At 38.0% G+C, this 25,525-nt stretch overlaps 2 protein-coding genes across 6 annotated transcripts in view; one reads left to right on the forward strand and one right to left on the reverse strand.

Moving 5' to 3' along the window:
• Positions 1-1,366: 1,366 nt before the first annotated feature.
• The window catches only part of LOC138915393 (uncharacterized), a 77,621-nt gene continuing 53,462 nt past the window's right edge, over positions 1,367-25,525 (reverse strand). For 2 of the 5 annotated variants that reach the window (XM_070221538.1, XM_070221535.1), the window contains one exon: positions 21,442-22,090. The gene's annotated coding sequence lies outside the window, so the exon portion shown is untranslated. Of the gene's footprint in view, positions 2,635-3,221; positions 3,270-6,085; positions 11,266-21,441; positions 22,091-25,525 lie in introns of those variants that run through there. The other 3 variants (XM_070221537.1, XM_070221534.1, XM_070221536.1) reach the window with 3 other exon arrangements.
• The window catches only part of LOC100067739 (short-chain dehydrogenase/reductase family 16C member 6), a 45,884-nt gene continuing 41,395 nt past the window's right edge, over positions 21,037-25,525 (forward strand). Inside the window, exons 1-3 of the mRNA XM_001497709.4 lie at positions 21,037-21,233; positions 21,443-21,573; positions 25,102-25,431. Of these exons, the coding sequence (XP_001497759.2) occupies positions 25,111-25,431 (321 nt within the window). The 5' untranslated portion in view covers positions 21,037-21,233; positions 21,443-21,573; positions 25,102-25,110. The remainder of the gene's footprint in view (positions 21,234-21,442; positions 21,574-25,101; positions 25,432-25,525) is intronic.

The following is a 25,525-nucleotide window of genomic DNA, read 5'->3' on the forward strand; positions in this document are numbered from 1 at the left end:
AGGGAAGAGATCATTTTTTCTGAATAAAAACACAAATGCAGTAATTTTAGTAGATTATTTTAATGAAACATATCTCTAGTGCCCCTAAACCCTGGGAATCTACCAGATCTGAATTGCTATAGAATATTACATTCCACAACCCCTGTTTCTCTTAAATGCATTTTGTTCTGTTAAAGTTGTTTCTATTTTTATAAAAATAAAATTTTTTTCTAGGTATGTTTTTAATTTTATAGATGCTTAACTGTATAAATTTTTCAGATGTGTTGTGGTGGAAAGAGTAGTAGGCTGTGAATGAGGAGACTGGGTCAGGCTTTGGGTCACCTGCGTGACCTAAGCATGACCTTCGCAAGCTCTGGGCTATTGACTGGTCAATTAGGGAGGGATGGTAGCAATCAATCTCATTTTGAGCATTCTTGCAATAAATGTCTTCGTGCTCTGCCTAAAATAGAATACTATATAAATATAAAGCCCAGTATTCTGATAAGGAAGAAGCGCCTTTGTAAATTTTATTAAAGTGGGTCAGATGTGCATTTCTATTGTCAACAAAATATTTCTTGAAAGGAGTTTTATTTAATTCTCTGCTACCACTATTAGTTCACTCTAACTAGTTTGAGCAAAATAACATTTGTTATGATTAACCTTGTACCTATTATAAGAATTTCAAAATGAGCTGCGTAATCAAGAAAATTTCACAGCAGCCCAAAATATTAATCTTTCTATCTATTTTTCTATGCCACCATATTAGCAAATGCTGTTTCTTCATGTTTGGCTTTACCTGACTATTGAACTCTAATCTGATTTGTCAAACTTATGGCAAAAGACCAAATAACTTCAAAACATCAAATGCTGTTGTACAATTCCATTTCAGCATCATGGGACAAAGTTCAGCAAATTCCAGATGGTAAAAGGAAACCACATCTACACATACTAAACTTTTCTTTAAGTATAAGAAACTCTCAACATGTTTATCTTTAAATCTATTGTGATTTTTCCCCCATTTGACAAGGAGAATTAGGTTATATGTGTTTTATGGATGCCGTCAGTCCTGAGTTGCTCATTAATCAATTAATAAATAGCTACTATATACCTATCATATGAAAAATTCTATATGGTAACAAAGGACATCAATCTTACTAGGAAGATCTATTTTAGATTCCCTGATTACACTGCATTTTTCCTCTGTCACATATAACTGAAATGAAACATTTTCACTCAATTAGTTGTTTTCTATTTGTCTCCCACTAGACTTCTAAGAAAAAAATAGTCCTTGGTACTTTGTCATAGCTATATCCTGGGAGCCAAGCATATGAGTTTCAACAAAACAGGTATTTGAAAATATTTGTTGAATAAATGAATGGCTTAAAAATTAGTTGGAAGACAATGCACATTTTTTATTTAGAGTTAATTACCAGTACAAAGAACAACTGATAGGATCAGACAATAATTCAGAAAAAGAGGTGTCACTGTGCACTGTGTAGAACAGATGGAATCTGAACTGTGATTGGACAGAGGACCTGCCCATCACAGGATGTAGTGTGGGGGCAGGATGGAAGGGAGTGATAGGGAGGGAATCTAGCCCAGGCCTCACATAACTCTTACATATATTTAGTCGTAGAAGTCCACTCAGGGTTCTGGAAGCAGATTATGCTCATTACAGGACACATCACCTGAACAGCACCATGAATTAATATTTTTTAAATAAATCCAGTAGTTGTGTCATTATCAAAATTATACGTCAGTGTGTCTTCTAGGTTACAAATGTGACTCATTAAATGCAATTTTAAAGCCATACTTTTGGTTCAGGTATGGGAAGGCACATAGACTTCACCCAAGCAAGTGTGATTAATACCTAGTGAGGGTTGACAAGATCTGGGCCATGTCAGGGTTCAGCTCATACCAGATAGCATTATCCACCAATGCATGTGGAATGGAGAATGGCTGCAGGTGACCCCTGATTTATATCAGAGCATGCCTTCATAGGACTATTGGTAAATCATCCAATCTAATGAGAAAGCACAGAAGGCAGGAACAAGGCAAGAATACCCAGTATTACCAGTACTACTTAACATTGCCCTGGAGGCATCAGTCAATGCATTTGACAAGAGAAATCATGAGTATAAGGATTGAGAAGGAAGAGATAAAACGATGCCCGTTTACAGGTGCAAGAATATCAACTGAAAAGCTACAGTCAGAAAATTCACTAAAATAATAGGATACAAAATTAACGTAGAGAAATTTACACAGAAAATAGTGGAAAAGAAGAGCAAATATTGAGTGGCCCTAACAGATAATAAAACAAAAATATAAAGCCTCAACATCCAAAACAGTGCAGTCCATGAGTAAATGGGTAAAACAAGAAAAATAATAGAAAGTTAGAAACAGACACAAATACACACAAGAATTTAGTATATGATAAGCATAATTTCCACTCAGTGTGTTAAAAATGAACTTTTTAAAGAAATGATGTCAGTATAACTGGTAATCATCTGAAAAGGTAAAATTGAACCCACATTTCACACCATAAACATATACTTTGGAGATTGTTGAGCCAAAGGGTAAATGCATCTTCACTGTTATGATCTCTAGATATTGCTGAGTTCTGCTACAGGGTTGATATCACATGATCCAAATGATCTAAGATATAAAAGTAAAAAATATAACTATACAATTGTCAGAAGAAAACATGTGTGAATTCCTTTACTTTTAAAGTTGGACTGTGGTAGTCCTTTCTAACTGTGACCCAAATTTCAGAAACGGTAAAAGAAAACATTGAGAAATTCAACTACTAAAATAAATTTATTCATAGCAAAAAAAATCATAAACAATCAAAGGACAAAAAGCAAACTGAGGAAAAAAAATATTTAGTACACTTGTCATAGTTAAAGTTTAATCTGACTAATATATATATAAGTGCCAGTATAAATCAACAAGAAAAAACAATATCCCATTGAAAAATAGGTGAAGAGCATAAATAATTTACGAAAAAAGAATTATAAATGGCCCCTAAACAAATGAGAAAATACCCAATTCATAATTAGGAAAAGGAAAATTAAAGCTACACTTGGATGCTGGTTTTCATTCAATAGGTTGTTAAAAATCCAAAAAGTTAGCATAGACTATTGGCAACACTGGGGAAGCAGACGCTTCTCATGTGGGAAAGAAGGAGCACAAACCCTAGAGGCAGGAGTTTGGCAATAATGAACAATAATAAGTGGATTTACCTCTTGATGCCTCAAGCCCATATCTGGTGATCTATCCTATAGGTATGCCTGCAAAAGACAAACTGAAATTTATGCAAAGCTATTGGTTTCAGCACTGTTTGAAATAGCAAAAGATTGAAAAGTAGCCACTTGACTACCATGCAGATGTTAAAAAAAAGAGAGATACTTAAAAATACACCCAAAATATGTAAATATTAACATGCAAATATGTAATACATAAATACATTTCTAAGGGAAAAAAATCAAAGCACACCAAACAATATATACAGTGCTTTCTCTGTGTGCACAACAAGTGAAAAGTAAGAATATGGATATATAAATAGACACATGCAAACTCAAGCGTTTGTATTGTAAAAATAAGGACAAGAATGAGAAATAAGGAAATACTAAAAATTATATGTATGGGTATAAATATGTGTGTGTATATATATGTATGTATACGTGTGTGTGTGTGTGTGTGGAGGGGGCAGGGAAGCAGGAAAAAATGGGTGGGAATAGGCATGGCTTGAGTAGAAGGAGGACCTGTCTGGGCATAGCTTTCTGTACAATTTTGTTCTTTGAATAATGAAGATAAATTACCTATTCCAAAAAATAAATAAACCAAATTTCTTCAAAAAGTTTTCTTTTTAAACAAGCTGAAACAAATGAACTTATCTGTACATCAAATTGACAACACAAAGCACACAGGAAGAGATTGATCTCTATCGACTTTAATACATAGTACTTTATATACTTGTAGCAAAATAGTTTCTACAGATAAGAAGAAACTCAAAGAAATTTTAAGTTCCTGACTCTCTTGCCTCCATCTTCCACATCTAAGGAAACTTGTGATCACAGTGGGCCCACCCAAGTAATCCAGAAAAATCTATTTTAAAGCCAGCTGACAAGCACTCTTCATTGTATCTGCAACCTTAATTCCCCTTGGCCATATAACATAACATATTCAGAGATTCTAGAGAAGCGTATGAACCCCTTCTGCAGCCACTGTTCTGCCTACCCGAGTTGGCTTCTATATTAGTGTCTTAGGGATGCCATGCCAAATTATTACAAACTGAGTGGCTTAACACAATAGTAATACATTCTTTCACAGTTCTGGAGGCCAAAAGTCTGAAATCATGGTGTCAACATGCTCCCATTCCTTCCATGAGGCTCTAGGGGAGAAGCCATTCCTTGCCTCTTGAAGCTTCTGTTGGCTCCAGGTATTTCTTGGCTTGTGGCCACATCACTCCAATGTCTGTCTCTGAAGTCACATTGCCTCAGCCTCTTCTCTGTGGGTCTGTCTTTCCTTCTCTGGGGGTCTATCTCAAAACCCCCTCTGCCTCTCTTATAAGCATACGTGTGATTGCATTTAGGGCCCAGCCAGGTTAATATAGGATAATCTCCTCCTTTCAACATCCTCTACTTAGTCACATCTTTTGAAACATTAATACTGAAAGGTTCCATGGACTGGGATGTGAACATATCTTTGGGGCCACCTTGTCTGATCAACAATAAATATCTGATGATCACCATTACCACCTGCCTTGACTAACCCTTAGAATACGGGTACGGATTTCACAGCAGCATCCTTATCTGCACTAGCAGGGTCACCAGATTGCTTCACATCTATTAATTCATGCCAATTGCTAAAATGATGAAACGAGCCCTTACTGCCATAAAAAGTTCTTCTGCAGTAGCTTTATAATTACTATTTTCTTTCAATGTGACAACTAGCTTCAACATTTTGACTGCATGCTAGCCAAACTAGTTGAATTTTTTTTATTGTCTTCAAAGTAGAAGTAAATACTCCATTTCAATCATAAGCAGCTTTGTATTCATACAGCAATTTAAACTAAAAGATGCTGAAGCATCTTTACCTTGTTTTTACATTCACAGAAAATTTCACTATAGTTTGTACCAAGCTCCATGCAGGCCTAGGTCTCATTCTATCTTCGCTTTACTGTCAACATATTCAAAACTTCTAATCAAATCTAGTCTACTTTCAATGTTATCAGTTTTCATCTCTTTGCTGCACTTTTATCCTTTTTGGTCAATTCCCTCTTTCAATTATCTATCTATATAAAATGTCACCTGGGTTTATCATGGGGAGACAAGGAGTTAACATAACTACATATTTTGCTGTCTGCGTATGAGCTGAATAATAGACACATGGTGACCCATCACTGACAGACGATGAAAGTGGCATGACTGGTCACAAATCGTGATTGCATCTGTTATTTATGTAATGATTTTTAGACTGAAAAGCTAGCAGCAAAGTTTGGACTTTATGCAATTACTCACAGTTAATATACCATGGTAAGTGAAATTCGAACCATGTTTTTGGGGGATTGGTGTGACAACTAAACTGTAGTAGCTGAAATCCATGCATATAAGAACCACACAAAGAGAGGACTGCCTGTATTCACCAGAATGGCTAAAACTTAAAAGACAGACAATACCAAGTGTTGGTCAGGATATGGGGCAACTGGACCTCTCATACACTGCTGGAAGATCTAAAAATTGGTACCATTTCTTGTAAACTCTTTGATGATATTTCCTAAAGTGTAATATACACATATTCTTTGATCCAACAATTCCATTTCTAAGTTCTTATGCAACAGAAATTCATATTTATGTGCACCAAAAGACATGTATTAGGAAATTCATAGCATTATCTGTAGTCACTCAAATGTTCATCAATAGCAGAATGGTACATCAATACAATTGAATATTATACAGCAATGAAAATGCACAACTATTGCTACATGCAACAACATGAATCCCATGAATATCACATTGATCAAAAGAAGATCGAAACAAAACAAAACAAAATACCATGCTATAAAACTCCACTTACGTGAAGTTCAAAAACAGCCAAAACTCACCTATGGTGTCAGGCCAGTGGGGTGAGAGAGAACAGTGACTGGGAAGGGACACACAAAGGACTTTAGAGTGCTGGTAATTTTCTTTTTCTTGATCTTAACTTTGTGTCTTATTGAAAATCCATTGAGCCATACATTGATGATGGGCACTTCTTGGTAATAACAATATACTTCAATAAATACAGGCATTGTTTTAAAATGATGGGGCCATATAAAAAGTATTCTGACACCAGTTGGAAGGTGATCCCAGATGTCAAAGTTGTGACAATTTCAGCATCAAAAACAATAATGAGTTTAATTGATTTAAGTGCATTTAATCAATGAAAAATTATGTTTCTAATAATCCAAAAAAATAAGAGAATTTGAAATATTGATATATGTGACAACGTGAATGAATTGCTAAAGAATTATGCTAAGTGAAAAAAATGACAGTCCCAAAATGTACATACTGTATGATTCCATTTATATAACAGTTTTTAAGTGATGGCATTCTAGAAATGGAGAACAGATTACTGACTGTCATGGGTTAGAGATCAGGAGGAGGTGATGGGGTATAGGATTTTGGGGGCTGGTTACAAAAGGGCAATTCAAGAGATCCTTGGAGTGATGGGACTATTCAATATCTTGACTGTGGTGGTAAATACACATACCTACACATGTGAAAAAATTATATAGAACTAAATACACATGCACGCACAAATGAGTACAAGTAAAATTGAGGGCATCTGAATAAGATGAGATGGATTGTATCAATGGCAATATCTCGGCTATTATATTATATTATAGCTTTGCAGATTGTTACCAGCATAAGAAACTGGGTAAAGGGTACACAGGAATCTCTCTGTATTGTTACAACTGCGTGTGAATCTACTATTAACTCAATTTAAGAAAAGAGAGAACTCAAAAACAGCTACGATTTGAGGCATCTATTAAACCAGCTCCTTTCTTAGAAAATCAGTAACTAAAGAGAAATAACTCAGCATTTCCAGTAGGCATCATATTTCAAGGAAACCAAATGAACACAGATTTTTACAGAAGAAAGCTAGCTAACAATGTAAAAGGAATGATCAAATTAGAAAATCATCATTGTGTAATACCTAATAAGATTATTGATGATACAAGGATTATGTCAGTATTAAATGTATTAAGTGTATGTTTACTTCTCATAAATGGGAAAATATAACTGTCTAATGAGGTAACCAGATGATCATTACACTAATCTAGCAGACAATCTCAGCATTCCAATCTAAATTAATCAGATATTTTAATTTCCTGATGTGATACAATACAAATTACACATTACTTATCATTTGTCTAGATAAAAATGCTTAACATTTATCCTGTGAGATAATACAAAATATAATAGTAGTCTCTGCCCTTGGTTCCTGGCACAGAGCTCCTCAAACCCTTGTAATTTCCTAAGTGATAAGAGCACTAGGAGCATCTCTCATTCTAATATTTATCTTTGACCTCTGCTCCTGAAACCTTGGAATTTCATGGGTGATATGAGTGTCGTTTGTCCAAATGAGGCCACTCTGGGTGGGCTCCTGCATGGCTCCTAGTTGGGGGCTGGTCACTAGAAATACCAAGCCATGATTAGAAGCTTGGAATTTTCAGACCCACCACCCATGCTCTAGAGAGGCAAAAGGGGCTGGAGATGGAGTTAATAACTGATCATGCCTATGTGAGGAAGCCTCCATAAGATCTCAAAAGTTCAAGATTCAGAGAGCTTCCAGGTCAGGGAACACATCTACATGGGGAGGGTGACATACCCCAACTCCACAGGGACAGAAGCTCCTGCACTCAGAACCCTCCCAGACCTCCCCATATGTATCTCTTCACCTGGCTGTTCATCTGTATCCTTTGTCATATCCTTTAACAAACTGTCAAACATAAGCAAATGTTTCCCGCTCTAGAAAATTAATCAAAACCAAAGAGGAGGTCATTGGAACCTCCAATCTACAGCTGCTTGGTCAGAAGGCACAGGTGATAACCCTGGCTTGTGACTGGTGTCTGAATTGGGGTGGGGAGGGCAGTCTTGTGGGACTGAGCCCTTAACCTGTGGAATCTGATACTATCTCTGGGTAGATAGTTTGGAATTGAATTAAGTTGTAGGACACCCAGATGCTGTCACAGAGAATTGCTTGGTGTGGGGGAAACCTCCACATATTTGCTGACCAGAGGTGAACTGTTTTATGTGAGTAGTAAAGGACACTCACAGGAAAGAAACTCGTAATAGGGAAGAACTGGGACTTTCCCTACTCAGGAGGTAGAAGACTGAGTTTTTCTCTTTATAATCCTTAAGGTTTATACCTAACTTCTAGTTTATAGGAAATGCAGGAGATAGAAGAACAACCTAAACTGCACCATGAGGAAGCAACCAAAGAAATTTAAAGATGTGACAACCCACAGGATAACACCTGAACCTCTTCAACATGCCAGCATCAGGGGCTTAGAAAGGGAGGGTCTTATGGCAGGGAGGTGCTCACTACAGTTCCAGGCACTCCTCTACATTTTCCAACTTCCCTTGCTGGTAGGTTTGGACTATGCAGCCAGTTCTGGCCAAAGAACGGTGAGCGTGTCAATTCTGGGCCATGGCAGTTGACAGCCAGGGGCCCTCCTCCATCCGTCTCTCGGAGGCCACCATCCAGATCCAGACGGCCAAAAGAAAGGTGAGGGAGGGCCACCCAACCTTTGTTGAATTAAGCAAGTGAAACCTCAGGCTTTGTCAGCTGCAATATCTAGCGTTAATTATTCTTCACCAATGCAGGGCCTGTACTAAATGAAAAAGAACTCAAGCACAAAGCAACAGATGTACTGCATGCTTCTGGATTAGAGCTAAGTCTGGATAAACTCCTGAAAAACATATTTGGGAGTCAACAGGAGAAATTCAAATATGGCTTGGGTGTTCAACAGGAGGTAAAATTTTGACATGCAGAGTTGGAGGTTGTCAACTTAAGAGAACAAGTTATAAACAACTTTGTGGTATGATATTACTTATGTGTGTATTGTGGATGTGTGTTTATGTCTGTGAATAAGCACACATGTACATTTATAACATGTAGAAGCGTTAACAGTGGTAAACTTTGGGTGTTAGGGATATAGTTGTTTTATTTTCATATTTTTGCTAATCCACGATGAACAAATAACTGCTCTCATAATAGCAGTTTACATAAAAGGTTATTTTTTAATTTTAAAAAAGATTACTGGTAAGACAAGCATTATGCTTGGTCATGTTAAAAAACAAGATTAAACTGAGTAAATTTTAAGGATCTGATTGGCTTTATTCAATGATTCATGAATCAAGCAGCATCCAATCTAGCAGACAGAAAGAGCTCTGAGGAGCTGTACAAAATGAAAGGCTTTTATAGGCAGAAGGGAATAGAAATAAGGGAGTTATACTAGGCAAAAAACAGATTGGTTGTGGCAAGGTCACTTTCCTTTAGGGGACGGCAGGGGTCTCTCAGGCAGGTGGCCTCAATGCTGCTGATGGGCTGATTCCTGAGGGGCTGGTTAAGACTCCACTTCTGGGAGAGCCGAAACTGTAATTAAGTTAACTCTTGGTTCGGTGACATGGGGCTTAGCAAGTGATTCCATCTGGGGCCTGTGTTTTCTAACAGTCACTAATAGGGGTGGGGTCCAGGTAAACAAAGTTTTGGTCAAGGAACAAATGTGGGAACAGAACAAAGTTGAGGCCTGAGAAAAACACCAGGAAAGAAATCCCAGGGAAGTTTGCTGTTGCTAAAATTGCTTAATTTCAGAAGCAGCCTTTTAGCAAAGGCAATTAAAATCTTCCCTAAATAGCCTATGCTATTCCAGTTAGGCAGGTCTTCCCCAGCTTTAAAAGGCCCTGAAATGGTGTTGTCCAACAGGACTCTCTACGATGAAGGAAACATTCTAAATCTCCATTATTTAATATGGTGGCCACGAGCCACATGCCGCGACTGAGCACTTTACATGTGGCTGGTGGGACTGAGAACTGAATTTTTTATTTTTTATTTATTTTATTTTAATTACACTTTAAATGTAAATAGCCGAAAATGCAGATCTCAACCACTGATCAAGGATGCTGGACCATAACCCAGCCACTGAAAGCCCGCTCTGTCAGGGTGGAAAGGCATCACACATCCTCAGGGATATGGGCCCCTCCAGGAGAGAGGCAGACTCCGCTGCGTTTGGAATTCTCCCCTCGCTGAACGTTTCTGCCTCCAGTGTCTAGTCTCTCGCATCCCTCTGCCAGGGCTAGGGCAAAGGTCCTCATTATGGCGGGAACAGAGGCGCTGCCTCAACTCACACAGACCCGAGAGAAGGACATACGGCGCTTTGATGACGCCAATTACAACAGAAAGCAAAATGATGATTTGGAATATCTGTTCATAGAGTGAATTCAGTAAAAACTAAATAAGCCAGCAAACACCTAAGTGAGCATGCCTAGTACTGCACTAGTTAGAACTGCTCCTGGACGTTGCGGGAGAGAGGGCCATCTAATCAATACCTCTGCATTCATTGCTGCTGGTCCTTCACATCTTCTCCTCAATGTCAATCCCAGACAATTGCAAAGAACCATCAGAAAGCCATAACAAAAATATACAAATATATGTGAGTGTATAATATATAATGGATATAAATATATACATACATGGTTTACATGCATATGTATAGGTAGATACATATCTATGTGCAAATATAATAAATATAAGGGCATACATTTATGCATTTCTGTACATATATGTGTGCATATACATGCATACATATACATGTACATGTTTATAGATGTATACATATATGGACATGTGTATATATGTACATGTATATCAAAGTACTGTCTCCACAAAATCATAGCAGAAGAGAAATTAGAAGGATTGAATTCAACTAGAGTCAAGACAACTCTACTAAGGATTTCAAGATAAAAAAATAGGAAATTTTGCCCCAAATTGAGTGTGCGTGAATACTATCCCCTTCTTACCTGGTAACAGAATGCTAATTTTACTGGAGGGGCAATATGTCCAGCTGCAAGATGACATTTCCCAACTTCCTTTGCAGCTAGGAGTTGCCATGAAAATGTAAGCAGAAGTAGCAGAAATAGGCATCAGGGGAAAATGCCCTTTTGCCTCTCACTTTCCTCTTCTCTCCGAGTAGAACTCAAATGTGATGATTGAAGCACCAGCAGCCACATTATGAACCTGAGGAAGGAAGCCAGGAACTTAAAAAACAGACGGAAAGGACAGAAGGAGCGTGGAATCCTGATGACTTTGGGGAGCTGTCATACTAGTCCAGGAACACTTAGCCACTGTATGTGTATTTACATTTAAAGAGCAGTCCCTACTTCAAAACAATAGCTCAACAGCCAATCAATCTTACATCTTTTTTTCAGGGATTCATCAAATATTCATGGAGAAATGACTATGAGCTACACCTCTCATTGGGTGCTGGGGAAACAGAGTGAACCGGGGCAGTCTTTTCCCTTAAGAAATTCCTAGTCTGGTGGAGGAGAGAGACACGTAAACCAGTAATTACAGAATGGTAACCTAAAAGATGATGTGGCAAACTCGAAGCTTCTATAGTTATTGTACTTTCAAATATTTCTCTTCTGCCATAATATATTTAATTCATATCATTGTCTGTTTTCCAAGGCCTTGAAATGACATTGAGAGTTTACTGACCATATCCATAATGGCATTTGAAGCTCATTATTCAATTTAGTTCAACAAATAATTACTGAGTACTTGTTATATTCAAGGCATTGGGCTAGGTTTTATGGGGAATACAAAAAATGACGGAGTAACAGTCATCCTTCACGTAGCTTTCTGGAGTCCCTGAGGGGTGCAAAGCATGGTTAATCTACATGGCCAAGACAGTCATTCTTTTCTCTAAAATTCCCCATGCTGAGAAAGAATTTAAAAAAAAACAAAACACAGCAAAGTGTTTTTTCTGTTACAGAAGAAGGCTAATTAATAAATGTAGAAAGAATGCTAAATTAGACAATCGCCATTTTGCAAACCCACTGTAAACATCAATTCAGGCAAGGGTCATGAGTGAACGTTAAAATCGTTGGGTGTACTACAACCTATTAGAACAACTAAAATGCAAAGCACAGACAACACTCAGTGCTGGAGAGGATGTGGTGCAACAGAAACTTTCATTTATTGCTGATGGGAATGAAAAACAGTATAGCCGCTTTGGAACAGAGTTTGGCAGTTTCTCACAAAACCTATAGACTCTTTCCATATGATCCTTCAGTCATGCTATGTACCCAAAGGAGTTGAAAACTTATGTCCACAGAAAAATCCAAACACAGATGTTTTTAGCAGCTTCATTCATAATTGCCAACTAAGATTAAGCTAAGATGTTCTTCAGTATGTGAATGGATAAATAAACTGTGGTGCTTCCAGACAATGGAATATTATTCAGCTATAAAAAGAAATGAGCTCTCAAGCCATAAAAAGTCATAGAGGAAACTTAAATGCATATTACTAAGTGAAAGAAGCCAACCTGAAAAACCTACGTACTATATCACTCCAACTATATGACATTCTGGAAAAGACAAAACTATGGAGACAGTCAAAAGATCAGTGGTTGCCAGGGGTTGGGAGAGGGAGGGATAAATAGGGGGAGCACAGAGGATTTTGGGGGCTGTGAAACTACTCTGTATGATACTATAATAGTGGATACATGTCATTACATGTCTGTCAAAACCTAAAAATAGAATGCACCTTAATGCAAACTCCATAGTTTGACTTGGGGTGATAATGACGTGTCAATGTGGGCTCATCAGTTATAGGTAATGTACCACTCTGATGCAGATGTTGATAGTGGGGGAGGATTTGTATGTGGTAGGGGAGGGAGTATATGGGAACTTTCCATGCTTTCTGCTCAGTTTTGCCGTAAACCTAAAACTGCTCTAAAAAACAGTCTATATAACCGTATTTTTAAAAATCACTAGGTGAAAGATTGTAAGAAGCAATATAGTCACATGGTGCCCAAGTACCATCATCAGACCACTGGTAATTGTAAAGGTGAAATCAGCCTTTACAACAGAGAACACTTGTGGTTGCTGCCTTCTCCTAGGGACTAAATTTAGCATCTCTAATGGTGGAACAGCCTGATACTAGACATTATGACAGGTTGCAATATGACGTATTCCACAGTATGTATCATATTTTCTTGCCAAAAATGTTTAATCTGAAGATAATCAATTTAAATAATCTAAATCTAACTTGAAATTTGAAGAAGATACAGGGGATAGAGGTTCAGTTAAACAATACCATGAGAAAAGTAAGTCAGACAAATAGAGAATACAGGATGTTCTGTAAGAGAACTTCCCTGAGCTTTTCAAAGTCGATGGCATATATATTTTTTTCAAAGTTGAGATGGACAGACTTATTCTAGGCAGAAAGTTATTAAACAGATATAACAACCAAATACAATGCATGAAACTTGATTGGATCTTTAGGACAAGTGGGAAAATCTGGATATGGATCAATATTAGATGGCATTCTAGAATCAATGTTAATTTTATTAGGTATGATCATTGCGTCATGGTTATGGATGACAACTTCCTTCTTCGGAGTTGAGTGCTGGGTACTTGCAGTTGTGTCATATTAACAACTTACTTTTTTTTATCCCCAACTAAAAGTTTATTAAATTTTATACATTTTAGAGACTTCAATTAGTTAACATCTACGTTGATTAAAATACTTAATAGATATGAACATGAATATAGAACAATTGAAAAAGTAGAACAACTGGAAAATAATCACAGGCAATTTTTCATTTTTACTTATTTTTTTCATTTTTACTTTTTTATTGAGGTAACATTGATTTATAACATTATGTAAACTTCAGGTGTACATCATTACATTTCAATTTCTGTGTAGACTACATCATGTTCACCACCCAAAGACTAGACCACCCACCACCGTACACATGTGCCCTGTCAGTCCTTTTGTGCTCCCCACTCCCTCTCTTCCCCTCTGGTAACCACCAATCTAATTTCTGTATCTGTGTTTGGTGGTGGTGGTTGTTGATTTTCTTCTACTTAAGAGTGAGATTGTATCGTATTTGACTTTCTCCAGCTGACTTATTTCACTTAGCATAATACACTCAAGGTCCGTTCATGTTGTCACAAACTGTAAGATTCCATCTGTTTTTTTAATAGCTGAGTAGTATTCCATTGTGTATATATACCACATCTTCTTTATCTATTCATTCCTTTTTGGGCACTTAGGTTGTTTCCAAGTCTTGGTTATTGTGAATGATGCTGCAGTGAACATAGGAGTGCATATATCTTTTCGCATTCGTGAGATTTTTGGATAAATACCCAGAAGTGGAATAGATGGGTCATATGTTATTTCTATTCTTAATTTTTTGAGGAATCTCTATACTGTTTTCCGTAACGGCCGCACCAGTTTGCATTCCCACCAGCAGCATATGAGGGTTTCCTTTTCTCCACATCCTCTCCAACATTTGTTATTACTTGTTGTTTTAATAATAGTCATTCTGACGGGCATGAGGTGATATCTCAGTGTAGTTTTGATTTGCATTTCCTTAGTAATAACTGATGTTGAACATCTTTACATATGCCCATTGCCCACCTGTATATCTTCTTTGGAAAAACGTCTGTTCATATGCTCTGCCCATTTTTTAATTGGCTTGTTTGTCTTTTTGTTGTTGAGTTGTATGAGTTCTTTATATATTTTGGATGTTAATCCCTTATCAGATATCTGATTTGCAAATGTCTTCTCCCCATTGTTAGGTTGTCTCTTCATTGTCTTGATGATTTCCTTTACTGTGCAGAAGACTTTTAGTTTGATACAATCCCATTTGTTTATTTTTTCTATTGTTTCCCTTGCCTGGTGAAGTATAGTATTCAAAAAGATGCTTCTAAGATCAATGTTGAAGAGTGTACTGCTGATGTTTTCTTCTAGAAGTTTTATGGTTTCAGGTCTTATATTCAAGTCTTAAATCCATTTTGAGTTAATTCTTGTGTATGGTATAAGATAATGGTCTATTTTCATTCTTTTGCATGTGGCTGTCCAGTTTTCCCAATGCCGTTTATTGAAGAGACTTTCCTTTCTCCATTGTGTAATTCTTGGTTCCCTTATCAAAAGTTAGCTGTCCACAGATGTGTAGGTTTATTTCTGGGCTTTCAATTTTGTTCCATTGATCTGTGTGTCTGTTTTCTGCCAGTACTTTGCTGTTTTGATTACTATTGCTTTGCAATATATTTTGAAATCATGGATCGCAATGCCTCCAGCTTTGTACTTTTTTCTCAGGATTCTGTTGGCTATTTGGGGTCTTTTGTAGTTCCCTATAAATTCTAGGTTCTTTGTTTCATTGCTGCAAAAAATGTTGTTGGAACTTTGATAAGGATTGCATTGAATCTGTAGATTGCTTTAGGAAGGATGGACATTTTAACTATGTTAATTCTCCCAATCCAAGAGCACAGAATATCTTTCTTTGCTATTTCTTTGCATCTTCTTCAATTTCTTTCAAGAATGTTTTATAGTTTTCGGTGTACAGGTCTTTCACCTCCTTGGTTAAATTTATTCCTAGGTATTTTATTCTTTTTGGGTTGCAATCGTAAATGGGATTGTATTCTTAATTTCTCTTTCTGCTACTTCTTTTTAGTGTATAGAAATGCAACTGATTTTTGTATGTTGATTTTGTATCCTGCAACATTACTGTATTCATTTATTATTTCTAGTAGTTTTTTTGTGGATTAATTAGAGTTTACTATATATAAAATCATGTCATCTGCAAAGAGTGACAGTTTCACTTCTTCCTTTCCAATTTAGATCCCTTTTATTTCTTTTTCTTGCCTGATTGCTCTGGCTAAGATTTCTCATACTATGTTAAATGAGAGTGGTGAAAGTAGGCATCCTTGTCTGGGTCCTGTTCTTAAAAGGATAGCTTTCAGCTTTTCATCATTGAGTATGACACTAGCTGTGGATTTGTCATATATGGTCTTTATTATGTTGAGGTACTTTCCTTCTATACCCATTTTATTCAGAGTTTTTATCATAAATGGATGCTATATCTTGTTAAATGCTTTTTCTGCATCTATTGAGATAATCGTGTGATTTTTATTCTTCATTTTGTTAATGTGGTGTATCGTGTTGATTGCTTTGAAGATGTTGAACCATCCCTGCTCCCTGAAATAAATCCCATTTGATTGTGGTGTATGATCTTTTTATCATATTGCTGTATTTGATTTGCTAGTATTTTGTTGAGGATTTTTACATCTATATTCATCAGTGATGTTGGCCTGTAATTTTATTTTTTTGTGTTGTGCTTGTCCGGTTTAGATATCAGGGTAATGTTGACTTCATAGAATGAGTTAGGAAGCTTCGTCTCCTCTTCGATATTCTGGAAGAGTTTGATAAGGATAGATACTAAGTCTTCTTTGAATGTTTCATAGAATTCCACAGGGAAGCTGTCTGGTCCTGGACTTTTGTTTTGGGGGAGGTTTTTGATTACTGTTTCAATCTCCTTACTGGTGATTGGTCTATTCAAATTCTCTATTTTTTCATGATTCAGTTTTGGAAGGTTGGATAATTCAAACATTTCTTGCATTTCTTCATAAGTCGCATTCCTTCTAGAATATCCAATTTGTTGGTGTATATCTTTTTGTAGTATTCTCTTATAATCTTTTGTATTTCTGAGGTGTCTACTGTAATTTCTCCTCTTTCATTTCCGACTTTATTTATTTGAGTCTTCTCTCTTTTTTTCTTGGTGCCTCTAGCTAAAGGTTTGTCAATTTTGTTTATCTTTTCAAATAGCCTGCTCTTAGATTTTTTTCTATTCTTGTTTTAGTCTCTATTTCATTTATTTTCACTCTGATTTTTATTATTTCCTTCCTTCTACTGACTTTGGGCCTCATTTGTTCTTCTTTTTCTAGTTCTTTTAGGTACACTGTTAGATTGTTCATTTTTCTTGCTTTTTGAGGTAGGCCTGTATTACTATAGACTTCCATCATAGTACTGCTTTTGCTGTATCCCATAAATTTGGGCATATTGTGTTTTCATTTTTGTTTGTCTTCAGGTATTTTTTTATTTCTTCATTGACCTAATAGTTGTTCAGTAACATTTTGTTTAATCTCCACATATCTGTGGCTTTTTCAGTTTTCTTCTGGTAGTTGCTTTCTGGTTTCATACCATGGTGGTCAGAAAAGATGCTTGATATTATTTCAATCTTCTTAAATTTATTGAGACTCCTTTTGTGGCCTAATATGTGATCTATCCTGGAGAATGTTCCATGTGCATTCAAAAAGAATGTGTATTCTCCAGTTTTTGGATGGAATAAGTCCATCTTGTCTAATGTGTCATTTAAGGCCAATGTTTCCTTATTGATTTTCTGTTTGGATGATCTATCCATTGATGTGAGTGAGGTGTGAAAGCCTCCTACTATTATTGTGTTACTGTCTATTTCTCCTTTTATGTCTGTTAATAATTGCCTTATATATTTAGGTGTTCCTATGTTGGGTGCATAGATATTTACCAGTGTTATATCCTCTTTTTGGATTGTTCCCTTTATCATTACATAATGCCCTTCTTTTTCTCTTCCTATAGTTTCCATTTTAAAGTCTATTTTGACTGATATAAATATTAGTACCCCAGCTTTCTTTTCTTTGCCATTTACCTGGAATATCTTTTTCCATCCCTTCACCTTCAGTTTGTGAATGTCTTTAGGTCTGAAGTGTGTCTCTTGTATGCAGCATATATATGGGTCTTATTGTTTTATCTGTTCAGCAACCCTATGCCTTTTGATTGGAGCATTTAGTCCCTTGATGTTTAAAGTAGCTATTGGTAAGGTCATAGTGATTCAAAGCCCAGTTTATTGAAAGTTATTAGGGGAAGTTACATGTGCAGTGGTCAAAGGAACAGGACTTCTGGAATCATGGTCTGGGCTCAAATCTCATTTCTACCTACAACATTTGCCTCTTGGTGAGTTAGGGGCCTACCTGAGTGTCATACTTACCCCTCTGGGATATTCTGAGGATTAAATAAAACAAGGCATACAGCACACATAGTGCAGTTCAGACTTGATTGACGTTTGCTCATCATAACAATTGCGTAACGATTTTTTTTTAACTGTCGGATTGCCACAACTAACCAAGGATCCACCTGTGAGCAATCGTCTTTTCTAGACAGCATTCTCTACATCCAGGTCTTACGTGTGCTTTTCTTTCTTTGTTCCAAAGTTAAATGCTTTCAGCGGCCTGACAGCACCATCTCTCAGTTGAAGGAATATTTAAACAATGAATGATTGGCGAAATATCATTTTAAGTATAATATGTCTTGGTGTGGGCCTCTTTGGGTTTATCTTGTTCGGTGCTCTCTCTGCTTCCTGTACCTGGATGTCTATTTCCTTTCTTAGGTTAGGGAAGTTTTCAGCTATAACGTCCTAGGTTCTCTGCCCCTTTGTCTCTCTCTCTTCTCTTTCTGGGACACCTAGAACACAGATGTAGTATGCTTGATATTGTCCCAAAGGTCCCTTAGAATGTCCTCATTCTTTTTCATTCTTTTTTCTGTTCAGCTTGAGTGATTTCCTCTACTCTTTCATCCAGCTCACTGATCCATTCTTCTGTGTCATCTGCTTTGCTGTTGATTCCCTCTAGTGAATTTTTCATTTCCTTTGTTGTATTCTTCAGTTCTGATTGGTTCTTTTTATGTTTTTCAATTCTTGTTAAAGTTCTGTGTTCATCTATTCTTCTCCAAGATCAGTAAGCACCTTTATGACTATTAATTTGTACTCTTTATCAGGTAGATTGTTTATCTCTGTTTCTTTCAGTTCTTTTTCTAGGGGTTTGTCCTGTCCCCTTATTTGGAACATATTCCTTTGTTTCCTCATTTTGCCTATTTCTCTGTGCTTATATCTATGTATTAAGTAGATCAGCTACATGCCCTGTTCTTGGAGATGTGGTCTTATGTGAGAGATGCTTTTTGAGGCCCAGCAATGTGCTTCCCTCTAATCAACAGTTCCAAATGTTCCAGGTGTGTCCCCTGTGTGGGCTACATGTGCCCTTCTCTTATGGTGAGGTTGCTTTTGCTGCAGGTGCATGGGTAGGCTAGACTCTCCCCCTGGCCAGCCAGTTATAAGGCTCAGCTGTTTGCAGCTGCTATGATCACTTTAGTCACTTCATTGGGTGGAGGAGCCCCAGGACAACTGATTCCAAGGTCTAATAGCACACACCTTCTGCTGTTTTGCTGTTAAGTGAGTCAGAACCCCAGCACGATTGGTTGCTAGTCTCAGGGGCTCACAATTGCAATAGGCCTCTAGCTTGAGAGGCTGTTATCAGCTCTCTCAGGAGCACAGCTGGGTTGGCCCAGCCCCACGTGTGGCAGCACACAATCCATTCAGGCTTTGGAATGTGGGGCTGGTCCCCTGTGTGGCTGTTTGAGAAGGCCAGTGGCACAAGACTTCATGCAGCCAACAAGCCCCACCCCCCACACACCGCATCAATGCAGTCCTGCCCTGTGGGTGAATGCCCCACTGAAGGAGATCCTCTCTTCCAGACCCTGCCTATGCCAGCCCACCCCTGTGCATGCCCTGCCCCATGGAGGTGGACCTACTTGCCCCACTGCATAGGTCACATACACCCTGCTTATGAGGGTGCACAAGTTCCCTGCTCATTTTCTGGTGGGCAAGGCCAGTCCCTAGGGTGGGCTACCTTCACCTGGCTGAGCTGGATTAAATCAGTGCTCTAGTGGGTGGGGCAAACCTCTGCACTAACAGGCCAGGGGAAGAAATCCAATGGCATCTGAAAGCATCTGTGTCAGCACACCTGTACTACATCACAATAATGGCTGCCACCAGTTTCTCAGCCCCTGGTGAGGTGGTCCCAGCCACCTTCTGCCTCTCTGAGACACACTCAGAGCTTATCAAGTGACTCTCTTTTACCAAAGGCCTGTGCATCTTTCTTTCTAGTGACTTTGCATTGGTTTTCAGAATGGGTGAATTTGTGTGTGGGCCCTTCAAGAGCAGGTTTTTCTTTCTCTTATGTTCAGTAGTTTTTCTGGGAGTATTCCCTGTTGGTTTTAATAGCCAGCAAAGCCAAGTACTATAACACTCATTTCAGTTGTGCTGAATTCAAAAGCTGCTTATTGTGGCATAGCTTTCCCACTCGGATCACTTGTTCCTCCAGGAAAAGTTACCTTAAGATTGCTCCTGGCCGTGAAGCACTGCAGCTAGAACGTGGGTTTTTCCTCAGCAAAGGGGTATTTCTGCCTCTTCCACCTCAGTCAGTGTTATCTCTTGTTGTGGGGTTTCTTTTTATCTAGTTTCTGGCTCTCTCGGAGATAATTATTCCATAGGTAGTTGTAAATGTGTTGTGTCCGTTGGAGGAGGTGAGTTCACAGTCCTGTGCTACCACCTTCCCAGCAATCCAGCAACTTACTTTTAAATAGTTCATCAAAAGAGAAGAGGAACAAGCAAGCAAATAGGGTAAAATGTTAACAATTTTTTGGTCTAAGTGTAGGTTCTTGCAACACCTATGTAGTATTTTTTCAAGTTTTATGTGTATTGGAAAATTTTCATAATAAAAATTTGAGGAAAATAATGTATCCTGACCATCAAGTTGTTTTGATGAGTCAGCAACTTTCACTTTTTCCTAACAGAGCTAAAGAAGCATTTCTGTTATCCTAATGATGTGGATTAAGGCTGCCCCAGCTAGAGAAGCCCAAGGTGACCTCGCCTACATGCCAAACTATATGACCCGGTGGATTTTTTTATGGTATGAATTAGGGCTGCCCCAGGGAGAGAAGCCCAGGGCATCCTCACCTACGTGCTGATCTATATGGCCAGATTCGTATCTAAAAGTTATATGACTGCACAATAACCAGACCACATCTGCACTGAAATCATTTAATGACTTTTTACATCATCTTTTCTTTTTCCAGTAAAAATAAGTCACGTACCCATGCCTTATAAAATTAGCCCTAACCCTCAACTCAGGGCAGCAGCAGGAGTTCTGACTGTCCATGGATCCTGTCCCCATGCAGGAGCAGAAGCTCTGACTGCCCATGGGTCCTGTCCCCATGCTATTCTGTACTATTCTCCAAATAAAAGAGCACCACTGCCAGACCTTGAGAGTTCAAGAAATCTTTCTTTCTACTCCTCGGCTCACCGACCCCACATCACTAACATAGAAGTAAAGATTTCCTTATCCCCATGGAGTTGAGGGGGTGGGGAGGGCAGGGCTGATGGTAATGGCAGTATTATGCCTGTAAATTACTTCTCAGGACACACCTTTACTCCAGGCCATTTTGGAAACTGAAAGTGCCACATTGCTGCAATGTAAATGTGGGTGGAATCCCAGGTAAATTCTCACAATTGACTCTCTTTATCTGGCACCCACAGAGAAAATAAAAGCCATGAGAGAAGACATAAAACGAGCATCATTTAAGAGCTTCTGGCTGCTGACATGAGCTCTGGTTGCTTCATTTCCTAGAAGGATTCTTGTGCTGCTGGAGTGCAACCTTATCCTGCAGGTGAGACTTATGTATTTTGACCACTCAGGAGAAAACATTAGGTACCTGCTGCTGAGAGCTAGTTTCTCTGGGAACAATGTAGTGCAGTTCCCAAATAGCGGCAGGAGGTAATTCTATTATCATCTCAAATGTCTCTTTATTCTTCTTTTCTAACTGTTTTTGCACATTTACCAACAGCTAATGCGAAGAATGTGACTCAGATGAACTCCTGTGCAAACCCCTCTCCCAAGTTCTCCTCCACAATTTCATAGCAGATGCATCCTCTGAAAAGTAGAGAGAAGGTTTCTAGGCCTCAGTGATTAATATGTTTATGGATGGCTAGCTGCAAACTCAGTACCATTATCAAAGAGTCTCCTGCCAATGATAAAAATCAATATTTGCAAGGCATTTTACAATTTACAAAATGCCTTGTTATATTTGTTATTTCAATATTTTGAACATTCCTGAGTTGGGTATTTGTGTGAATACTCACTCCATTTCGTGGCCATTCCTTTAACCTGAAGCATTCAGTATATGCCTGAAAAATGAAAGAAGGTCATCGTGATTCAAAGCCCAGTTTATTGAAAGTTATTTGGGGAAGTTACATGTGCAGTGGTCAAAGGAACAGGACTTCTGGAATCATGGTCTGGGCTCAAATCTCATTTCTACCTACAACATTTACCTCTTGGTGAGTTAGGGGCCTACCTGAGTGTCATACTTACCCCTCTGGGATAGTCTGAGGATTAAATAAAACAAGGCATACAAAGCACATAGTGCAGTTCAGACTTGATTGACATTTGCTCATCATAACAATTGCGTAACGATTTTTTTTAACTGTCGGATTGCCACAACTAACCAAGGATCCACCTGTGAGCAATTGTCTTTTCTAGGCAGCATTCTCTACATCCAGGTCTTACGTGTGCTTTTCTTTCTTTGTTCCAAAGTTAAATGCTTTCAGCGGCCTGACAGCACCATCTCTCAGTTGAAGGAACATTTAAACAATGAATGATTGGCGAAATATCAAAACTCTTGTCCTCAGAGTGCTCCTAAAGCATAACAATATGTTGGTGAAATTTAGTAATTTTTATAAAAAGTTACTTGAATTTCTTTCAAGATAAATCATCTACTTTAAGAATAAACTTTCTCCAACAGAAAAATTATGAGAAAAGTCACAATCTTCTCTTGTTCTCCACATAGAAATCCTTTGACTCAGAATGCCCTCACCATCACATTTGCATTTGTTTTTAACAGATGCTAAGATATGGGTTCCTTTTACAATTGAAATGTGCTACAAGGTTCCAGGATTGTGCTTGAGCCAGAAAAGTCTATATAAACTTGAAGAAGAGAGTGAGTTTTCTATAGCTTGATCTCTTTCGTAACTATAAACCTGAAATCTGCATTAACTCTTAATGAACATTAAGACAAGTGGAAGTTCCTAAATTTTCCAAGGATAATACCTTTAGGTAGATACTTAATATTCTTAATAAATCCAAGTGAGTTAATGGGAGAGATCAGTAATGCCCTTTCTCCTTGCTCTGTCTCAAAGACAGCCTTCTAGATAAAACTCAAATGCACTCCTCCCTGCCTGTCTTCCTCATTCCCCCGCGAGGCACCACACTCCCTGTCCTCCAACCCCAGCCCCTAGGCCTCTGTCCAGACTTGACCTGCAGCACTTTTCACTCTGTGGCCATGTGCTTACTGGTGAAGCTCCAGAACCACATGCCATGCTCCTCAATGCCAGGGACTGTAACTTAGCATCTTTAAAATTCAACACCTGATGTTTTGACTCTAACTCATGTTCCATAAATATTCATTGAACGCAATGAAGGCCCAAATGCTTTCCCAGGGATTTTTCTTCTCTTCCATAATCGACATAAATTTTTATAACTGTGTTTTGGCAATAATGCTCTTTTTCTATCCTTTCTCAGTGGAAATTTCTCACGTTCAGGGCTGACAGCAATATGAAGGCAGCCTAGGTCCTTTGGCATCCACACTTGGGTCCCAGGGACATCTCAAAATTAATTCCTGACTGACTTAAAATGCAGTAGATGTAATGCAAAGACAATTCTTTTTACCAAACTCAACTTTCGCCCATTTTTTTGGCTATATCTCTTAACCTTTGAGAGCTTGGACAGTGAAGTCACTGCGCTGGTTGTACTGGTTCAAATTCCATTCTCACTATATTAACTGTGTGACCATGGGCTAGTTTGCTTAGCCTTTTAGTAACTCTCTTCTCTCAACTCTCTCAACTGTAAAACAGGGCAACCCTTGCAAGAGGTAAATGAATTGATACATGCAGAGCACTTAGAACTTGCCTGGTAGGAAGATTCCAAATCTATTGCTGCCATTCTTATTATTATTGTGCTGCTAGTGGTTGTTATTTCCTCAAGCAGCTGTGGTCCGTTTTAATGTGGGTTTTGTAGATGTCCTGTCTAACTTCAATGTGAAATGATTATGTAAGAATGCTCAAGTGTAGCAGAATATGATTATCAAAAATCAAGGAAGTGAGGCCGGCCCCGTGGCCGAGTGGTTAAGTTCGTGTGCTCTGCTTCGGCAGCCCAGGGTTTCATTGGTTCGTATCCTGGGTGTGGACAAGGCTCCGCTCATCAGGCCACGTTGAGGCGGCATCCCACATGCCACAACTAGAAGGACCCACAACTAAAAATATACAGCTATCTACTGGGGGGATTTGGGGAGAAAAAGCAAAAAAAAAATTGGCAAGTTGTTAGCTCAGGTGCCAATCTTAAGAAGAAAAAAAAAAAATCAAGGAAGTGTCACCAAAACCAAAAAATGCTCTATTATTTCTTTAAAAGATGGGTCTGGGAAAAGGACACATTAGCTCCAAGAAAAGCCTGTTCTATTGGTAAAGGCCTGGACTATGGACAGAGGAGACCTCCGTCCTTGATTCTGATATTGCCTATTTTATTAGCTAGTTATGTGACCTTGAATAAAGCTACTCAATCTTTCTTACCTCAACTTCTCGCTATAAAATAGCAACAACTGTTGCTGGCGTGACTCTCTCAGAGGAATATTGCAAGGATCAGTTGAAAATCTATAAAGACGTTATTTGTATTACAATGTAATTTTTATATTATTGAACAACTGCCTCAGGAAAAGCAAATTTCTATTATACATGAAATCATCAAGTAAGTTCAAATAATAGAAAATTGGCTGGACTGACAATCCAAAGTCTTGGTTTACTAGTCACATAATGTTGGGCAAGTCAAGACTCAAAGACCTTATGTCTTTAACTGTAAAGCTGTGCTAGTAATCTATAACCTACCTGTAGGTCAAATTAGATTACGTGTAAGAAAGTGTCCTGTAAATTGGAAAGATTCTTATTAATATAAAATGTTTTCATACTCATTATTTATACTATAATTTAAAAATTCAACAATTTTAGCAGTTGTTAAAATATGTATTCCGGAGAATTAACGTCTCAGAGGTAAGTTCCCTTGTACTAAATGCTGTATGTGTATTGCCATTGTCTTGATAATGTAATGAATATATCAGTTATCTTTTTCCTTATGAGGACATTTCTTCCTTCAGTGAATCAACATGGATTTAATTTTGGACACTGTCACATTTTGGGGAAAAATTCTACGTTGTCTTTTAGAATCTTTAATTTACAAGATAATTTCCAAGAAAAAAAAGAATGTTGCTGGAGAGATTGTACTTATAACAGGAGCTGCAAGTGGACTTGGGAGGCTAATGGCCATAAAATTTGCCAGCCTTGGAGCCATTTTAGTTCTATGGGACATTAATGAAGAAGGCAATATAGAAACATGTAGACTGGCCAAAGAAAAGGGTGATGTGAAAGCATTTGCCTATAAGTGTGATTGTACCAACAGGCAAGATATCTACCGAGTTGCTGATCAGGTAAGCTGACTGGTGTTTGTAACTTCTCTTCCCAGGAAAAATACTGTATCTAGTATGTACTTTTACAAAGAAAGGAGAAGAAAAGATCTTCATA

The sequence above is a fragment of the Equus caballus genome, chromosome 9 (genome assembly GCF_041296265.1).
Source record: "Equus caballus isolate H_3958 breed thoroughbred chromosome 9, TB-T2T, whole genome shotgun sequence".
NCBI lineage: Eukaryota > Metazoa > Chordata > Mammalia > Perissodactyla > Equidae > Equus > Equus caballus.